General features: G+C 40.4%; 1 protein-coding gene across 1 annotated transcript; it reads right to left on the bottom strand.

Annotated features, from left to right (window-relative positions):
• Positions 1–6,493: 6,493 nt before the first annotated feature.
• LOC138223892 (chitin synthase chs-1-like) lies at positions 6,494–17,555 on the bottom strand. Its single transcript, XM_069179969.1, has 17 exons — positions 16,343–17,555; positions 15,784–15,919; positions 15,120–15,302; positions 13,698–14,761; positions 12,774–12,866; positions 12,149–12,316; positions 11,773–11,956; positions 11,245–11,346; positions 11,019–11,160; positions 10,420–10,620; positions 9,185–9,469; positions 8,914–9,093; positions 8,177–8,594; positions 7,775–7,800; positions 7,535–7,599; positions 7,183–7,293; positions 6,494–6,866 (listed from the first exon to the last, which is right to left on the bottom strand). The coding sequence occupies exons 1-17, from the start codon at positions 16,375–16,377 to the stop codon at positions 6,507–6,509; spliced, it is 3,753 nt and encodes a 1,250-aa protein (XP_069036070.1). The 5' UTR covers positions 16,378–17,555; the 3' UTR covers positions 6,494–6,506.
• Between the last annotated feature and the right edge of the window lie 1,153 nt (positions 17,556–18,708).

Below are 18,708 nucleotides of genomic sequence, written 5' to 3'. Positions count from 1 at the left end.
TAGGTGACCTAACCTTTCTGGTGACAGGCAGGAGACTGAAATTATCAGGGAGGTCAGGTTCTGGACTGACATGGAAGTCTTCAGGCAGAAAAAAAACTTTTGGACACGCAGGTCAAAGCTGTTTAGCGCACTGCTGTAGTCTAAGAAGCTTCTCAATGACAGAACACCGCACCAGTGCCATAATAGTGTTACACCGCGGAAACAGGATTCAAGGACGTCTGCTCTTTATTGTGCATAACTCGTAACTGACACAGCATGACAAAAACCTGCCAAGGCACCCAAGTGCTGTAAAGCGGTAACCCCCAAAACCCTAAAAAACCCAAAGCACAACAGCTTCGTAAACCCCAAACGGACGCTGTGTGCGACATAACAAATAGGGTAATTTTTTTAAGGGGGTTGAGATACAGTATCCATCCCAAGCAAGTCTGATTAGCGCTGGGCATAATGTGCCTTGTCATCGAATGCCCTCCATTCCTCAGGAAACTAAGCCCCACTCGCCTGGGCGTGACAGAATGAAACTATTTGTTATTGTATATTGTATACTTTGGCACTTGCAGTTGTGTTTTGCTATGTATTCCTGTCAGTGGTAAAGGGGGGTGAAAATCATCTGTGAGCTTGATTAGTTTGTTTGCTATGCTGGAATCATGATCATTGACTTAAATTAAGAAGAGCAGTGGTCCCTCTGATGTAACTGTATCACCCTGGTTCAGAGGATCAACAATCCCTCAGCTATATAACATTAGAAATGCATCTGTTCCTTTGATTCTGGTTTTATCTGCATCGTGCGTTCTCTATGGAGTTTTATCATGCTCCCCAATTGGTTTTCTTTTTCCTCACCTTCTGAAGTGTCTCTAAATTAACCATGTGGTGTCTGTGTGTGGCATCCATCCGTGGGAGCAGACATGCTTTCTTCCTTCCTCTCCTCTATACAGTATGTGTATTAATGGATGGATGGAATAATTCATCACTCCTTACTTTAGCTACAGTATCATGTGATCTGAAAAAAAACCTTTAGTTGGTAGCAGCCTCATCCCTTCATAGATCCTCTGGAAAGAAATTATGTAGATCACCAATATCCTCGAATTCACCTCCTCAAACTGAACTGTTCAGTATTGTACAATTTAGGCCATGTTGTACATCTTTATGGCCAACCAGGACGCTACAATCACTGGGAAGCCAAGCAAGATAAAGCCTATTATTATTATTATTGTAACGCAACGGGGGCTCAGGTGGGCGCCCTTGCCGCATCTGGTCGGCCCAAAGTATAGGTGGCTCGAACCCGGGACTTCCGTGTCTCTCTGCAGTGACCTAGCCCCGTGAGCTAAAGAGAGATCTCCCCACAGCCCAGTAGCTGTAGTCCTGCTATCACAGGGAAGGGCGGTGACATCACCTGCTCAGGTACGCCGGCTCTTACACAGTGCCTGTAAGCGTTACATTATTATGTTTATATTTTATTGTATTTTATATTATTATTATGTTTATTCTTTTAATCACTGTCAATGTAAAATTATTGGTTTGTATAGAATCGGGATCGTGATCATTAAATCTGTCCCTAAAGCAGTGGTACATTTTCTTGTGAGTCAGTCCATGTATTATGCCTCCTCATTCACCAATGCACCTGGGAAACTCACCCACTCACATCCAGGATGGTTCTCTTCTATTAAAAACAGCAATACATTCTCACTTTTAGTCAGCCTAACTAATTAAATAGCTGTTGTTCCTCTACAAGATGTCTTTGTGAGCACATGTGTCACAGAACCAAGACAAGGGCCTCAGTCATGATACTAAAAGACTTAAAAATATCAAGATACTTAACTGCCAGCTTCCACCAGTAGTAGATAAACATTTTCAAGGTGTACAAAATGGGGAACTAGGTTATTAAAAGTCTTTATTTGAAATTGTGCTAACTAAAGGCATATGACTAAAAAAGGAGGACAGCCATATGCAGTATTTTATGAACTTGGAATGGTAGCAGTTAAGCCTTCAAGTTGGCTAAGCTGAACATGAAAGTAGGAAAGAAAAGACATCAGTGTTACGGGAAATCAACATTGTTATCAGCATGCAGCTACCTGATTTAAATTAACATTTTATAGGACTATCACACCCAACAAATCTGGAAGTGCAGTGAATGAACAACTATGACCGGCATGTAAAAAAACAAAAGATAAGCATCTTTACTTAATCCAAGGCTATAACGCCCTTTTAAACAGAAACCAAATGTGTTATTTAACAAGCTGCTATTTTGTAATATTTCATTGAAAGAAAACATCAAAACATTAACAAATATGAAGTCCAATTTTAACTAAAAGCCATTTTTGTAAGATTTATCTTCAGCTTCACATTCAAAGTACTGTACTTCAAATTCAGCTTCAAAAACGGATGTGGCAACAGCCATACTGAAAACTTCTCATTTAAAACGCATTATGAGTCTAGTGGACAGCGTTGAAACCGAGCTCCTTAACAATGTAAAATGTTTAACGAATATTCTAAATGTTAACCATAATGAATGTCTTTGTATTTTAATTTTAAACATCTGTTATCTACAGTTGTGCTGCACTATTATGTAAATATCACCAGCCTATTCATAACCACAGCATTTATTCAATGGGCCTTGTTCACGAGAGTCTGACTTAAGACACACGTAAACACAATCCAGTAGAATTATTCTACACAAGTAAGATGTGTCTAATAATTATCAGCTGCTATCCCCAAAGGTGAATTACCCCTTATTAACACATACAGCACAACACAACTCACTCATTAGTGTATCCTTAGTACAGCAAGACAAGCTTCATCTCAAGACTGAGTTAAACTGAGTTAAAAAAGACCAGGATAGCCAAGTTCTTACAATTACAGTAGCAGTACTTTAACACAAAGTTTACTTGCTCATAAGCCACATTTTTGGAAAATGATCATATATAGTAAGATAGTCTATAATAGGGCAGCACAGTGGAGCCTTGCAGTTCTGGGGCCCTGGGTTCTATTCCAGACCTGGGTGCTACTGTACAGTGTATGTGTAAATGCCAGGATCTGGCAAATTTTCACATTTTTAAAGCTGGCTGACAATAAAAGATTTGGCACACAGAATTGTTTACTGCTTCTGGTTTTGTCCTGTGACCAGCGGAACAGGGTTTGCCTTGCCCTAAATCTTCCCCTGTCACTGGTCCAATTTCATCTTCCTTATCATGCTAATATTATTACTCTTGTCCATGCTTCCTTTACACGTTATTTGAGTGGATTTTGCAATTGAAATGACTGAACCTACCAGTATGTTTTAGGACTGTGGGAGGAAATAGTAGAACCTGGGGAAATCCATGCAAACACTTGAAGAACATACGGACTCCACACAGGTTGCAGGGGAGCAGGAGCCTATCCCAGCAAGCAACAGGTGCAAGGCAGGGTACACCCTGGGCAGTACGCCAGTCCAACACAGGGCAGACGCAGGAACAGATGTAAACATGCGTCTTACAGGGCCAACTGTCTCAGAAGCCAATCAACCTACCAGTATGCCTTTAGACTATGGAAGAAAACAGCACAAATCTACGGAGAACATGCAAACTCCATGTGTTTGTTTGTTTTTTCTCTTCCCACTGATTATATGTAATAAATAAAATCATAATTTTATGAAGCACCGTTCTACACCCAAGGATGCTGTACAAACTGATAGAGATGAAAAAGAGAATAAGAATACAATAAAAGGGAATAAAATGAAACAGAAACATACAAGATAAACTGTCAGGCAATTATTTATACGGCTCAGTCCTTGATACGCAGACATAATAGTAATGTAATAATAATAATAAAGAAGAAGAGGGACTAATTTAACCTGACCACATTTATTTATTTACTTCTTTTACTGATTTACATTACGTTGCCAGACATGTAAATAAGTCAGAGGAATTCCACAAAAACATGAGAACACATTTCACATGTGAATCATATGAAGTGAAAGAGACAGACGATGGTGAGCAAGTCTAAGAAACCACAACCCTGCCGACCCAAACCATTTCTTGTACAGCTCTCCAGGACAATCACGAGCGGCGCTTTCCCAGGAGTCTTAAACAATATCACACACTGCTTCAGTGCGGCATGTGTGGCTCCGATGATAATGACCTCTAAATGTATGCATGACCTTGAGGAGCTCAAACTATGAGTAGATTTAACAAAATAAATGGTTTTTATAAATCAGGATTGTCCAAACTAATTGATATGTGGCAAAACAGTGTGAAGAGGATAAATTAATACGTCAATACCACAAATTGTTTTCATTTTAAATAAATAAAACTTTATAAAAAAATAAATAAAAATGGATTCATATCCGTTGTTAACATATCGTCTGTTGTTGTTTAGGGGAATCTTTGAGCCATGACTGCCTCCTAAAACTTTCACAAAGCCTCCAAAGGTTGTGGAAACTACTGAAAGTGACTCTCATTTGTCCCTTGGAGTTTAAGAAAGCTGAAAGCGGATCACAACAGGCAGCACCACATCATCAAGGGGAAAGTCGGAAAATTATTAAGGTAAAAGATTATTATATAAAAGTATAATGTTTTAAGCAATATGCATATTCATAAAAGTCTTCTAGTACATGACAAGTGTTTTAGTATTAAGGAATTTAAGGAATTTCTTTAAAGTGGTGAGCTTCATTAAAACCACATTAGCCATTATTCCATACATTTTAATTAGACAGATTTATCTGGAATTATTTTTGGTACTCAACCTTCCTGTACATTATTTTTTTGTTCCAGATTATTTTTTGCTCTTTTGGATTGAACAATGATACTGTGATTGTAAAGGTAATCTCTGGTTATTTTATTTCATTTAAAATTACTCAAAGGATGTACTCTGTAGGTGCTGTCTGAAAGGGAGAGACAGGGACGTAGCTCACAGATTTGCTAATAGTAAGACAGGGAAGGGCCTTTGATTATACTGATGTGCATGGCAGAGGAGGGAGAGAGGGGGCGATAGAGTCAAGGGAAAGGAGGGCAGAGCAATCAGAGGGACAGAAAGAAGAGGAGGAGAGGAAGTCTGAGGAGATGCCTGCCTCTAGGATGAGATGGCTGAGTGGCACGTACTGTACTGTAGATGTCCATGAAGAAATCCAGAAGAGAAGTTACAGAAGGGAAAGGCGGGTCTGTCTGTGCATCACCAGTGTAGAAGCGGGAGATGAAGGTATGACTCGAGACACAACACAGAGGACAATGTGTGCCAGGAGAGAGGAGAGAGGGAGAGCTGTAAAGACCCTTCAGAGACTGGATGGAAGCCAGAAGTTCTCTCTTTGTCTGTTAAAGTCCACTTGCTCAGGTTTTCCTTGAGACATGTTTGCAAGTTGCTTTTATTAGTTTTATAATAGGCAGGAAACGCGCTGTTCGTTGTTTCTAGTCGGCTTACAGTGTATAATGTCTGTTTAGGCATCCAGGATAACAAAGGTGGAAAATAAGCAGGTAAGGGATGAATACTCAAGCTTGGGTTGCTGTAATTAGTGTGGTATTAAATTATGTAATACTGTATATTACATTTTCAGGTGATATCAAAATACGAGGCGCTCCAAACATGTCTGAAACGGCACAAGAAATTCAAAAATCAGTGTTTGCTGATCCTGACGAAGATCATTTTCTCAATTGACTGATTTTCTCAAAACAAGTTACTTGTCTAATTCAGCCTGCAGGGCAGTTGATTTTGTTCAGGTGTTTTGTGCTTCAACAGAAAGAGATTTAAGGAGGTGCAGCTGATTGACATGATGTTGGACTCTCAGTTAAACAGAGCTGAACTGTCAGAGCTGCCATCAGGTTCTCACGCAGTTCTTGGAGTCCTGAAGAGATCTTGAGCCCAGCCATTTACAAAAAATACTGCAGGAGAAATATGAGGTTAACATTCATCTTTTTCTCTGAAAATAAGCGATATCAACGGTGCTGCAATGATACACTTTTTCTGACATACAAGTTTCTCTTTTAAATCTTGTGGAACTGCACAGAAAGTGTGCTTCTGCCTTTGGCCAAACCTGCAGTAAACACTGTCCCAGTCAATGCTTTCATAGCAACTGTTCAAACAAACAAACAAACCAGTCTTTCAATTAACCATTTTGTTTAAATAAATCTGGTTTTGGAAGATGGTGTTTAAACATGATTTGCTCAGATTTAACACTTCTAATTTCACCATCTTCTGATTTCTTCTTGATCTGGAGGTGTAAAACACTGCAAACCAGACAGAAAAAGTCAGAATATCCTTTACCTTTTCAGTATCCTTCACGTTTTCCAGGGACTTCTGGGACAAGTTTCTTTTTGATTCTTTAGGTTCTGTTCCTATATAGGCTATGAAGTGTATAAGTGTGTAGATTCTGTAGGAATCAGTTGACACAAACACATTAAATTAATAAAAGGCTCACAAGGATCTCAAGAGTAATCTGATTACAATTGTATACAGTGAAACTGATGCAAACTGAGATGGCAGTAATGACTTCAATTTACTAATTTATTCACAGGGCAAAACCTACTGAGATGGCTGTTCCATTAAACTGGTAGACCTACATTCAATGGTGAGCAACATAAAAATCTTACTGTGTGCTCACACCATGGGAAGCTAATGCATAAGAATAGGATGTTGAAAAATAATAAAATGCTTAAACTCTTGTGGAAGAGGTAACAGACGTACCTGTGGTATCCCATAGCAATGAACTGAATGAGCAGCAGGCCAGCAAAGGACAACAGGAACATCAGCCCAATTGGATCTATAAAAATGTTCTGGTCTTTTGCTATTGACCCATTTGAATAAATCTTTGGAATCTTGATACTAACTGGAGAGCCAATAGCCTGGAGGAAGAATGTGGCCACCACCCACAAACAATTGATGATGAAGAAAGTGAAAGTGACCTGTAAAGAAATAGAGAAGAAAAGACCCATGATTACTGTAAATGCAATAAATGTATTTCAGAGAAACTATGTTGTTTAAAGTGGTAAAAAAGTGATGTGTGGAACGGAACGGAAGTGCATGATGAATTGTGATATGAGTGATCTGTAGGGAAAGATGGTGCTGTCCACTACGGATTGTCTCTGGAAGAACCACATGACAGGCAGTCACTGTGCTGAAGTCCTACTCTTTTCACTTTGCAAACTGTTCTTTGTACTTTTGTTTCTCTCCTGGTGCAAATGAAAAGACAAGTCTCTATCAGGTTGCACAGAGCTGTACCTTGTTTCTGAGGCTTTTGAGATCTTTTTTAATTTGGGCTTGCTTGGCTTTGTCTTCAGACAGTGGCTTTAGGTACCTCTCTATGAGATCCTCCCAGAAGAGCACTTCATCCTAGGGACAAACAGGGAAAGGAAAAGGTGGCAATAAATGCAAAAGAATCAACCAGTTTCTCTCCATCAGACTACTGTTCTAAATCTGTCTGTTGTTGATGATTTTTTATGTGTCTTGAGATAACAAATCATGAAAGGAATTATTTAAAAATCTAGCTTATTATCATATTGATTTGAGGATCTAAAACTAATGAGAAATACACAAGAACCGTGAAAACCAGGTTAAAAACTGAGGAGCTCACATCATCAAGAGTGTCTTCCTTCAGTTCAAGATCATCTGACTTCTCTTGCAGCTGTGTCATCCATACTGCAAAACAACACAGGAAGGTCGAAGAATTACATTTTGATATAAAGAACTGCTGTGTGACAAGCTAAATAATCAAATATAATATTTCTGTGGCTCAAAGAATAATGTTATCTGTCGACAGTAATTATTTATCTGTACACTAAAGAATAACATTGTAGGTGTGTTTCACACTTACTGTCTTCTGGGGTGGAATCTTCTTCACTAAAACAAAAAAATAGAACTTATTAGCATTAAATATAGACAGTAACAGTCTCAAAACTCTCATACTGCATCTCCTGTTATCCACAGGGTTCAAATAAAAATTAACACAATACAAATATGCAGTGCTTTTCTGTGAATTCTTCATCTGTTTGTAGAAACACAAGGGGGATTTTAATTATTTTATATTAGATTCTTGAGTTGTCTCAGTTATCCTTTACGTCTTACTTTTAAAACCAAATTAATATTTTTTCTTTTACTTAAAAATGCCAAAGTAGGTGGCATAGGATTTAGTCATTTTTAGAGAGTAAGTGAAGAAATATTCTGCTCCAAAACATACTGTCGATGCTATAAAGACCAGGTCTGACGCCCTGCACACCTGGGGTTGTGGAGCTCTGAAGGGCTGGTTCCACTTCCAGCTCTGTCCTCCTGGGCTTGTAGTTGGAGCTCTGGAGCTGCTGCTACTTTCTCATCTCTGTTCACTTGTATCTCGATGTTCCAGCAGAGGCATTTGCACGTTTTCTCAAAAGCCACATGTTTCTGAGGGCCTCTGCGGGGCCCTGCCTTGGCCTGGCTGCCAGTTTCCCGAGTTCCCCAGGATACATTGTCCATGTTCACTATGGAGTATATGGTCAGCAGCAGATATCCACTGGGGATGCTGATGAAGTAGAGCAGCCCGTGTATAAGCAAAGGGAACTCCTGTGGGTGAAGTGCTGCTGTTACTAGATTGAGAATGACTAAAGATATGAAGAACAGACCGCTGGGAGTCACAAAGGTTTGCTGCTTGACCATTTCCCCTGAAGAACAATAAGAAAAAGTTCTGATCACTGGATCTGCAATGCAGATTGTGAGAATATGAGGAGTCAGAACATTGTGATGAATCACCTGTCTTGAGAATGGATGGCAGGATGGAAAGAAACAGAATAATTCATAACAGATCGCAAGATAATGAAGAACAGCCATATCAGAAACATGCATCTTTAACCTTTGTGTGTGATTTATTTTGCTCTACTGAAAAAAATGTTTTCCTAGTGTGTATGAATCTTTGGTGACAGCATTTTGAATAAAAAAATCTGATTGAAGCTCATTACACTGTTTTCCTGCCGGATCACTTACCTATAATCGAGAGGACAGTGGCTGTCATCAGGAACGCGTAGATAACGCTCAAGAAGGCAGCGATGGAGATCTGGGTGTCAGATTTTAGTCTGAAGCAGAGCAGCAGGTAGATGGCAGGGGGCACGATAGCCAAAGCAAGGGCCACATTAGGATTGATGTTGAAGACAAACGAGAAGCTGCCTGCAGGCAAGTAATCAAGCGAACAGGATTAAACCTTCTTCCTGTTAAGAACACCAGCAAATGCACACGTGTGCTGTGAAGCGCTCTTTACCTGCAATCATCAAACACACGGTGGCAGGCCCCAGGATGGTGGAGATCATGGTGAATACCTGGTAGACAATGTAAAGCCTGGAAATGGACTTGTTTTTCTGTGCCGTCAGTGAGCCCGAGCCCAGAAGGTCGATGGTGTTTGCCAGGGTGGAGGGCCCCCAGCGGCGCCTCTGGTTGTAGAACTCTTTGAACTCCTGGGGGGCGTTGGTGTAGGCATCTGAGGCAGCGTTGTACTCCACTCTCCAGCCCTGCTGCAGCAGCAGTGTGCACAGCCAGCGGTCCTCACCTGGTGAGCACGTTTGGGATGAGTTTGTTACTTTCATGGTCTCAGTTCCTTAGAGGCCCAATGTGGCACTGGAGTGAATGGCATGAAACAATTCAATAGTGATCATCAGAGTGGCTAGGCAGAGTGTGTATGAGCAGCTCACATTATCTGGTCTGTTAGCAGCCCCTAAGTGAATGGGCACACTGGAAATCTGGCCAACTTTGAGACTTGAACTTTCTGACCAGCCAGGCTCATGTGTACTCTCTACACGGGAGTGGAAGAGATTTGGGAAGGTGGAGAAGAAAGAAGACAATATTGAGCCAGAACTCCTGAAATTGCTCACCTACTGGAATCAACATTGATGGACAAAAACCTATCAACTACTGAGCACTGAAGGGACTCAACTTGAGTTTAACAAAAAGAGTTGTATTTTTCAGATTTGTGGAGTTTTTTTATTCTCTTTGTAAATCTGCTTTGCAATTTGTCAATCATACAGTATTAAGAAGCATTTCTGTAAATGGACGGATAGTAGTCTCCATTTATCTTCAGTTCGAAGTATATGCTTTCCTTTGGAAAATTAAGTATTTCATGGGAACAGTCTCACTTTGTATCAGCTCTTAGTGAAATCGCGCTGGCCAGAATGATTGTCTGAAATTGGACAGGTCGCGTCCTGTTCCCAAGAATTCACTCCTCCTTTACAGAGTCTGCAAATTTAATCTGTGTGATCTAAATCTGGTGTTAGTTTGGTCTTTTAAGATGTTGTACATTTATTCAACAAGCACAAAATTGTTCCAGGAAAATTATTGAAGACAAGAGGTATTTCCTGATCAGTAGGGGTGATCTATATTTTTACACTATTAATTTCCTTGTATTCAAACTTTCTCTCTTTAAGAGTATCTGTACCTCACGAACCTGCTGTGTAAAACTCTGGGAAATGTGAGACCCCCTCACGGCCCCTGTGAGACACTCACCCTGGTCATACTGCACATAGTGGCTTGCCTCTGTGGCCTTGGTGGTGTATCTCTTCATGACGTTGTCATCCATGAGGGCGGCTCCTCTGAACAAACTGAAGCAGCCGGGGCTGCAGAGCACACTGCCAAACACATGCTCTGCTGTCTTCTGAAGCCAGTGGCCAACAGCGTATTCAAACTTCTGGTACCACACCATAGGGCCTAGAACAACAGCACCAGTTGCAGCTTCGTCTCAGGAGGGATAAAACCCCTGCAGAGCCACTCTTCCTGGAGCTTCAACAATTATAACTGACAGCATGAATGTGTATTAAATATGCTCTTACATGCAATTGAGGGGTTCCAAAATAAATATTTATATTGTCTGAACAGAGAAAGATAAAAAAATAAAAACATAATTTTCAAAATCTGAGGTTAATTCAATTTGTTATGATGCCTTAAAGACCTGCTCATATGCATTGCCTCATTATTTAAAAATGTAATCTTAAGCACCATAAAGGCAGAATGAAAACACTGGGAACACCTCGCTCTGAGCTCAGGACATTGTCCCTGCAGTCAGAGAAGCTGTCTGATCCTCGAGAGAGGCAGCCCTTCATATGTACCTGTGCCAGTCGGGTGAATCCTGCCACAGGCTGCTCCCACATCAGCATACAGCCTGAGACGATCCACCAACAGCATGACTGCCGCAGGCTGGAAGTCAGTGTCTCCATCCAAGGCTAGAATGTATGTGTTGTGTCTTTCTTTCTGTGGGCCAGAAGATGCAGTGATTTAGGAAACACAGGACTGCTGAGAAATCCAGAAATCCAGGGTTCTGCTGTGTTTTCATACCTTCAGCTGCTCCTGTAGAGTTTTCTCATCTTCGCCATTCTCCTGCTTCTCAAAGTACTTCCTGTCAAGCTTCCAGCCGAGCAGATAGTACAGGTACATGATCTGAAATAGGAACGTACCTGTTTGGTTTTCACTGTCATGCTGTTTATCTAAAGGGAGATAATATACTGTATATACAGTTTGACAAAACACCAAGCACAGGCTGGGGCAGACAAAGACACAGCAGAATCAAGTGGCTTGATTGTCTGCAAAATGCAGAGACTAGATGATCATGACAAAGGCTGCTATCTTGGAGGTGTAGTACAAAAATGGGATCATCCCATTTTGTTTCACTGGACCTGAATTTAATATACTGTAACACATTTCTGCATGTCTACATAATTTGAGAATACCTAAAGATGATTATTAAACCTGGATTAACATTTCCTCTAGCTCTGGTATAAATCTATTCTCACAGCACCATCTTGTTCATTATCACCAGTCCTTACAGTTAAACAGGAAGGGTCACATGTGGACGACGTACTGTACCTGAGACCAGCGCTTCTTGTGCCGAATCAGTTGTTTATCTTTGAAGTGGACAACCAGCAGGTTTCCGCGTGGAAGTTTGTAACAAAGACGGCCACCATAGGGAGTTTGTATGATTTTCTGTTCTCCAGCGCCAGATAGGGGCTTGGCTCCATTAAATATGTTGTGTGTTTCATCACTGAACACCCTGTAAGAACAAGAGGCATATTAGTAGAGTTTTACCAATTATTTGTCAATAAGAGCATTGAGGGGAGTCAGTGCTCCCCTTTACTAATTAAGGTGGCACTTTACTAATTAAGTAGACCCAGTGGAGCTTTAATCTTTGACAAAGAGGGCAGAAATACAGTTCAGTGACAAACACTAGGAGGTTGGTGCTCACAAGTAGACTTCTTTGATAACTTCCACCAAGGTCTCAGCGTATTCATTCACACAGTGCTTCTTGACACCCTGTGCATCTTCGATCTCCTTAAACGCATCATCAAAGAAAATGTGGGCTTCAATGCTCATGTCTGTCTTCCTATGTTTCTTCGGCCTGTGTCTGTCCAGCCTTGTTACAAAGAAAAGAAGACTATTGTTAACATGTGGATGTGCACTCAACGCAGAATTCAGTTGCTCTTAATGTTCAAGTCCTGGTTCCCACAATGCAAACAGCACAATGTTCTCCAGCACACCCACGCCACTCAGTATCAGTGTCTGCACCTGGCTGCCCTCAGATATCAGGAGATGATCAAAGCATGAATATGCCTTCTGTGGATTTTGAACATCACTTTATACAGTACATTGCAGGCTGTCTAATGTGAAACTCCAAAAATAGTATTAAGCACAATACTTCATAACTAGTTCTAAAGTAAACCATTACCATTATTTCCAAAATTTAAAATGTCAGTTTTCCGCTTTCCAAGAAATGAGTATATAGCAAAGCTTTTAAAATTAGCGATTTTCTATTGTACTTGCCCTACATTTTTCTGTAGTCTTTTGTTTCAATTTGCTTTCCACTGTTTTACCTGAACATTGAGATGAGAATTTTCATCATTTCATCATACGTCTCGTGCCACATTGTAGCACACAGGTAAACTTTCACTGGGTCTTTGTGAACTCTGGTGAGACAACAAAATATATTCAAGACAGAGATGTCTGTTATTCAGTGGTATAAAGAATATGTAGGTCATCTGTATAACCTTTTGGGACATCTAGTATTCACCTTCTTGATGATTCATGTTTTCTAGACATTTACATTGCTTGGTGAATAAATACACATTTCTAAAGGTTTTTTAGCTGCTGCATTTCTCATAAAAGACTGAATGCAAGCGTCACGATCGTAATCCCTCCTCTTAAGGGCGCTCCGGCTCTTTTCACATTTTGGCTTATTCCGCAGAATTTGTATTATGTAACTGGAACCTTCACTGGAAGTCTCCACCCATTTCATTACTGATCATCCATTGTTAGACACATAATGCTGCAAACACTTATGACCAAATTACGTTTGTGGTTAAATCTTTAGTACTTTATTTTGCATATTGTATCCAAAAGGGGATGTCTGTCCTGCCTGAAAGCTTCTTTCAAGCATGATTAAATGTTATTACCAGAGAAAAGACTTAAATATGAAATAACTCTCAGACGTGCGCTAGTAGCCATACTGTAGCTCTTCACCCACATTGATTAGAGAGCAAGTTAATGCATATTGGAGCTGATGTAATCCCTGAACCTACTATATTCAAATAATCCCAAAAAGAACATAGAAATCCTGCATGACAGAAGGCCAGATATGTATGTCGGGGAGTGAAAGTGCAAGACAGAGTACAATAAAACCCAGACAACTAACTGGCAAACTGTACCCAGCGCATGGAAACAGTACAATCTAAGCTCAAGAGTGTTGTGCTGTCTTGACTGCTCTACCCATCATATTGGAGTGAAGAGACGTGTCTTACCCGTGACTTGAATGTTTCTTCAGAATCTCAAATCGCATGTTGAGCAGCTGGGACTGGTCTATGAAGGCAGCTTCATACAGGCGCCTCACAAAGAGCTCTGAGGTCCTCTCGATGCGCTGAATTGGGGTGACCCAGACGTGGACTGTGGACAGCAGCAGTCCGACAAACCAGCTGAATTCTGAAGCTGCCAGCAGTGACAAGCCCACTTTATCCACCTGAACTATCGCATTCCTGCTACACATACTCTGGGTAACGTCCTTGGTCAGAGTTTCTACTGCCACAATCCCCTTGTTTGTGAAGTTGCGAAAAGTCTGACAGAACAAACTCAGTGAAAAATTGCCTGCACCGGAGTCGCTCAGAGCTGTCTCATAACGTGTCACAAACACCAACACGAAAGCCAGTAACACAGCCGGGGACGTGAGAATCGTGGGCACGATGAAGCCACGCCGGAGAGCGTGAAGTTTACAGGCCACCACCACAAACCAGTGGCAGAGGGCTGAGGAAATGGCCTGGATGCCAAACAGGCTCAGAGTGACTATGACTGTGTTTCTTGACACTTTTTTGACAGAAGCCCAGTCTTGTCCTGACAGGGGGACATAGATCCCTACAACAGCCACAGTGACCAGGATTCTGACAGTGCTGGAGATGACATAGCAGAAGTTTTTGGAGCGGTGGATGTCCTTAATGACTCCCCGAAGGAATCTGATGTCAAACCTGGTTGAAAAATTCTCCCACCAGTTAAGGGAAACGATCAATGTCCCTCCTATAGCAAGGCCAGCATACATGTACATATCTCTGCTGGCCTTTTGCCCACTGATCTCAATTTGGTAACCAACAAGTAGAAACACAAAACCAGCTACCAGCAGGACAACAGCTAACAGAGGAGGTGCTATGAACCGTCTGGAGCTATCTTTTGTTACAGCCCGACTGGCCACTTGCAGGACTGCAGGCAATGCACAAACACCGTTCAGTATCATCACATTCGTTAGGATGTCTAAATGAGGCATAGCAACGACGGTGAGAATCGCTGCACCAGCAGCCACCAGAAGTTCACTTGCCAGCACCTAGGAGACATAACCAAGGAGTAGCAATAAACACTGTGACAGTAGACCATATGGAAAAATTGGTTTTATGTTTGCTAGAAAACTGGAAAACTGGAGAGAGACAAACACACATCACTACAAACACTTTTCACCACTCTTACTTTATATACAGCATGTTTCTCTACTCTGAATGATTCTTAAAAGTGCTCATGTATTGTATGGTGTTATTGAAATACAAATAACATGTACTCAGAAGCTGGATCAATAACCTGCTCTATTGCATGCTTTACAGTTTCCCAATTCATGCAGTATAAGAATAATCCAGATATACAATTAGTAGAACAGACAGTAGCATTTGTTGTGGTGATTATTGTCTTACCCAGAAGATGGTCTTTGCTGAGGGTGTCTTTGAGTCTTTAAAGGCAATTTTCCAAAGGCTCTTGGCCAACGTGAGGATGCTGGGAACGATCAGAGTGCAGCCTAAGAGCAGGAGTCCGAAGGCTCTTGTTGAGATGGTGGTAGAAGAACTGCTGGACACTGTTATTAGGAGGAGCAGGGAGGACTGTAATAAAAAGAGCACAGTAGTTGCGTCTCGTTTATAGTCAAGGATGGCAAATATTAGCAAAACTGAAATTCTGTCAAAAGAGCTAAGAATTTGTTTTTTTAGTTCAGTGGTAAATATTTTGCTAATAGATGTTTAGCACATTTTTTTAATTACAGTAGCTTTGTGTTACACAACAATTTCAAGCACAATGTATACAACATTAGCTGTTACCAAAGAATATAAATATGTTTGATTTCGCATTTTTTGGGAGCACATTTGCTGTAACTTCTTTCCTCTCCCACAAAGAAACTTCTAAAGATTTTAAAGTTCCCCTGTGCATGTGAAAATGTAATAACACTGGTATATAAATCTGCTTTTTCATGAGTCTTTGTTTTATTACAAAGCAGGCACTTTTTCCACCCTAAAAATACAGAGTTAATTAATGAGAATCAGGTTTGATATCATGTGGATTGAGGGGTATCGACAGTAACTGCCTTACCTTGCTGAAAAAGCCAAGAGCAAAGACTGTCAGTCCAATTAGAGTGCAGATAACATAGTGGATGAACCTGAACAGCTTCCTGGGTTTCTGTTCATCCTGAATGTCGGGCACCTCTCTGAAGTGATCCCAGGACTGCCTGATTGATGAAGAGACACAGTCAAGTGGTAAAATAATTGTATGAGCAAATACTATAATTGCTGTTAGACGTTTTAACTGATGATACCCCCCATATGTTTCATGTCATAAAAATTACATTTCCCTCTCCATCATTCAAAATACACAATCAAGCCATTCCTGATCTGCTTAAGATATTGTACTACATGTGCTTTGGGGTAGTAATTAAATACTAATGTATTCTATTTTAGATTTTAATATAAATGCATAATAAATAAAAATACTTTTTTCATTATTTATTATGATTTGGTCATGGTTTTCCATAGTATTTAACTTTTTCTCACAGAGCTCTGCTAATTTGGGATAATGCTGTTGTATCTGATAATATTAATAATTATACAATGTATGAATTAACTTAATACTTAAAGAATAAGATGGATGTTACCTTATTTCTTCTTTCTTCGTTCTTTCATCGTCCATAGTTCCTCTACTCTGCGCACAAGTGTTTTGTCTGGTGTGAGTATCAGTCAGTAGCTTTACCTACTCTTATCTGTAATAACTGGTTATATTATGCTGTACACAAAGAGGTGTGTCCTTTCATATTCATGTAAATAATCATTAAAATACATGACCCTCCCCAAAGTTCTTGTAGTTGCTGTATTAGTGTAGGAATTTCACACCCAGTTAAAGAACGTCATACCAAACAACACACCTGTTCTGGTGTTTTTTGTGTAAAGCAGAAGCCACGCTAGGGATTGTTTAGGAAATGTCTGTATCATTTTGGGGGGAAAGAGGCTTTAAAATGTTGATTTACAAAACTTAAGAACATAACATTTCTAAAACGATTAAATGCAATTTCACAATATTGGCAAAACTCTATTCTTACAGCTTTCTGTTTAAGAACAAAAGTCTTGGGAGGCAGATTATTTCCTGCACTGTTAATTATTTTTCCATACAGTAGGTGGAATAACCCTGATTCACAGTGAGTTTGGTTAGTGTTGCTGCCTCACAGCGCTGGGGCCCTAGGTTCAGTTCCTGAGGTGCTATCTCCATGCACTTTGTACGTTCTCTCGGTGTTCATGTGGGTTTTCTCCTGGTTCTCCAGTTTCCTCCCACAGTTCACAGACATGCTGGTAGATTAACTGGTTCCTGTAAGAACTGAAGCCAATTCAGTGGTCCTGGTGTGAGTGTGTGCATGTCTCAGTGTGACACCCTGTGATGGACTGGCGTCCTGTCCAGGGTGTATCCTGCCTTGAGCTGACTGCTTGTCTCATTAGGTTCTAGTTGCCCCATGACCTTGTACTGAGTAAAGTGTTTTAGAAAATGGATGGATAACCCTGAATTAATAATTACATGATCTAACCTAAATTAACATGTAGTAACATGGTGTTAACTAATGCTAGATAAAACTGTTCTCCCAGACACATGAGCTGCAGTCTCTGGACCTTCAGCTTCAATTTTGGGACTTGAAGTTACAAGTGGGAGCTGGCTATAGTGTTGCTCTTTCACCTGGAGTTCTGCCTTTTCTTTGGAACCTGCATGAGCACCTCGGGGCTTTTTTCTTTGGAAAACTTCCTTATTTTTTTCAAAGTAAAACAAAGAATTATATTATGTCAAAAAGGAAAGATGAGTTATAAATGATGCACGAATAGGCAGCCTTTTTCTAACCCATATGCAAAACCTTACAATACCTTCAATTCCTTTATCAACCTACTGCCTTCACACACAAACTGTTTCCACCATGTCTTGCTTTGTAACTGAAACCAATTGACCAGCCATCCAGGCGGAGGGGAGTCCCCATTACCTGTAAAAAGCGTTATAAGTAAAAGCAATTATTATTATTGAAACATCAGACTACGTTTTTTATATTGTCTTCTGTGTTTTTTGTTGCTTGATTTAAAAGAATATGAACAACATGCTTTTTGAAAATGTACATGTACATAAGCTTCAGTGGGTGCCACAGTTTTGTAGTTAATTTTGAAATACTTCTTGTCATTCAATCAGGACTTTAGCCAGCATACAAAATAATAAAATGATATTGATATGGGTAATGTAATACTGCCATATTGTGCTTAGGGAGACAAAATACTGCATTTCCAAGGAAATATTTCAGTGAGAATTAAGTCAGCTCAGGGTGTGCTGCAGCTGCAGGGGCCGGAAATGGAGGGGATATACAGCAGCTGTTGTGAACAGGGCAGGTCTGTAAGCTAACACAGTCTTCAGGCAGGGACAGACAGGAAGGGAAACTGGTGGTCAGCTAGGTGACCTAACCTTTCTGGTGACAGGCAGGAGACTGAAATTATCAGGGAGGTCAGGTTCTGGACTGACATGGAAGTCTTCAGGCAGAAAAAAAACTTTGGGTACACAGGTCAAAGCTGTTTAGCGCACTGCTGTAGTCTAAGAAGCTTCTCAATGACAGAGCACCGCACCAGTGCCATAACAGGGTTTAAATAGAGTGGTAATTGGTCAAAGGGAGTAGAGCTATCCATCCCGAGCAAGTTTGAGTGGCGTTGAGAGGAATATGGCTTGTTGTCCAAAAGCAAAATTCCTGTCATCACACCTGAAGAAGGCCCCACGACCGAAACGTTGTGTTTTTTCTTCTCTTTTCAGCATGGAATAAACATATTACTTGTTCCTTTAAAGTCAATGTTATTATTACTGTATGACTAGTTATTCGATTTTTTCATTTTCTCTCCATTACTGTTCCTTCTTGTTTTTACTCACTTCGCTTTTCATGAGAATGATTACAAACCTGAATAGCTTGATAGCTATTTACAAACTTGATTAGTTAGCTAGTATTTATAGAGATTC

Source organism: Lepisosteus oculatus, chromosome 17 (genome assembly GCF_040954835.1).
Source record: "Lepisosteus oculatus isolate fLepOcu1 chromosome 17, fLepOcu1.hap2, whole genome shotgun sequence".
NCBI classification, from domain to species: Eukaryota; Metazoa; Chordata; class Actinopteri; order Semionotiformes; family Lepisosteidae; genus Lepisosteus; species Lepisosteus oculatus.
Note: the sequence above shows the minus strand (reverse complement) of the source record. Positions and strands in the feature narration are given on the sequence as shown.

Excerpts from the sequence above, each read along its gene's own strand:
- LOC138223892 (XM_069179969.1), bottom strand. The coding sequence starts at position 16,377 with ATGGACGATGAAAGAACGAAGAAAGAAGAAATAAG. Across the intron at positions 12,867-13,697 it reads AAGAAACATTCAAGTCACGG|AGTTCACAAAGACCCAGTGA; the intron begins GTAAGACACGTC and ends TTGTCTCACCAG. Across the intron at positions 11,347-11,772 it reads ACAAGAAGCGCTGGTCTCAG|ATCATGTACCTGTACTATCT; the intron begins GTACAGTACGTC and ends TTCCTATTTCAG.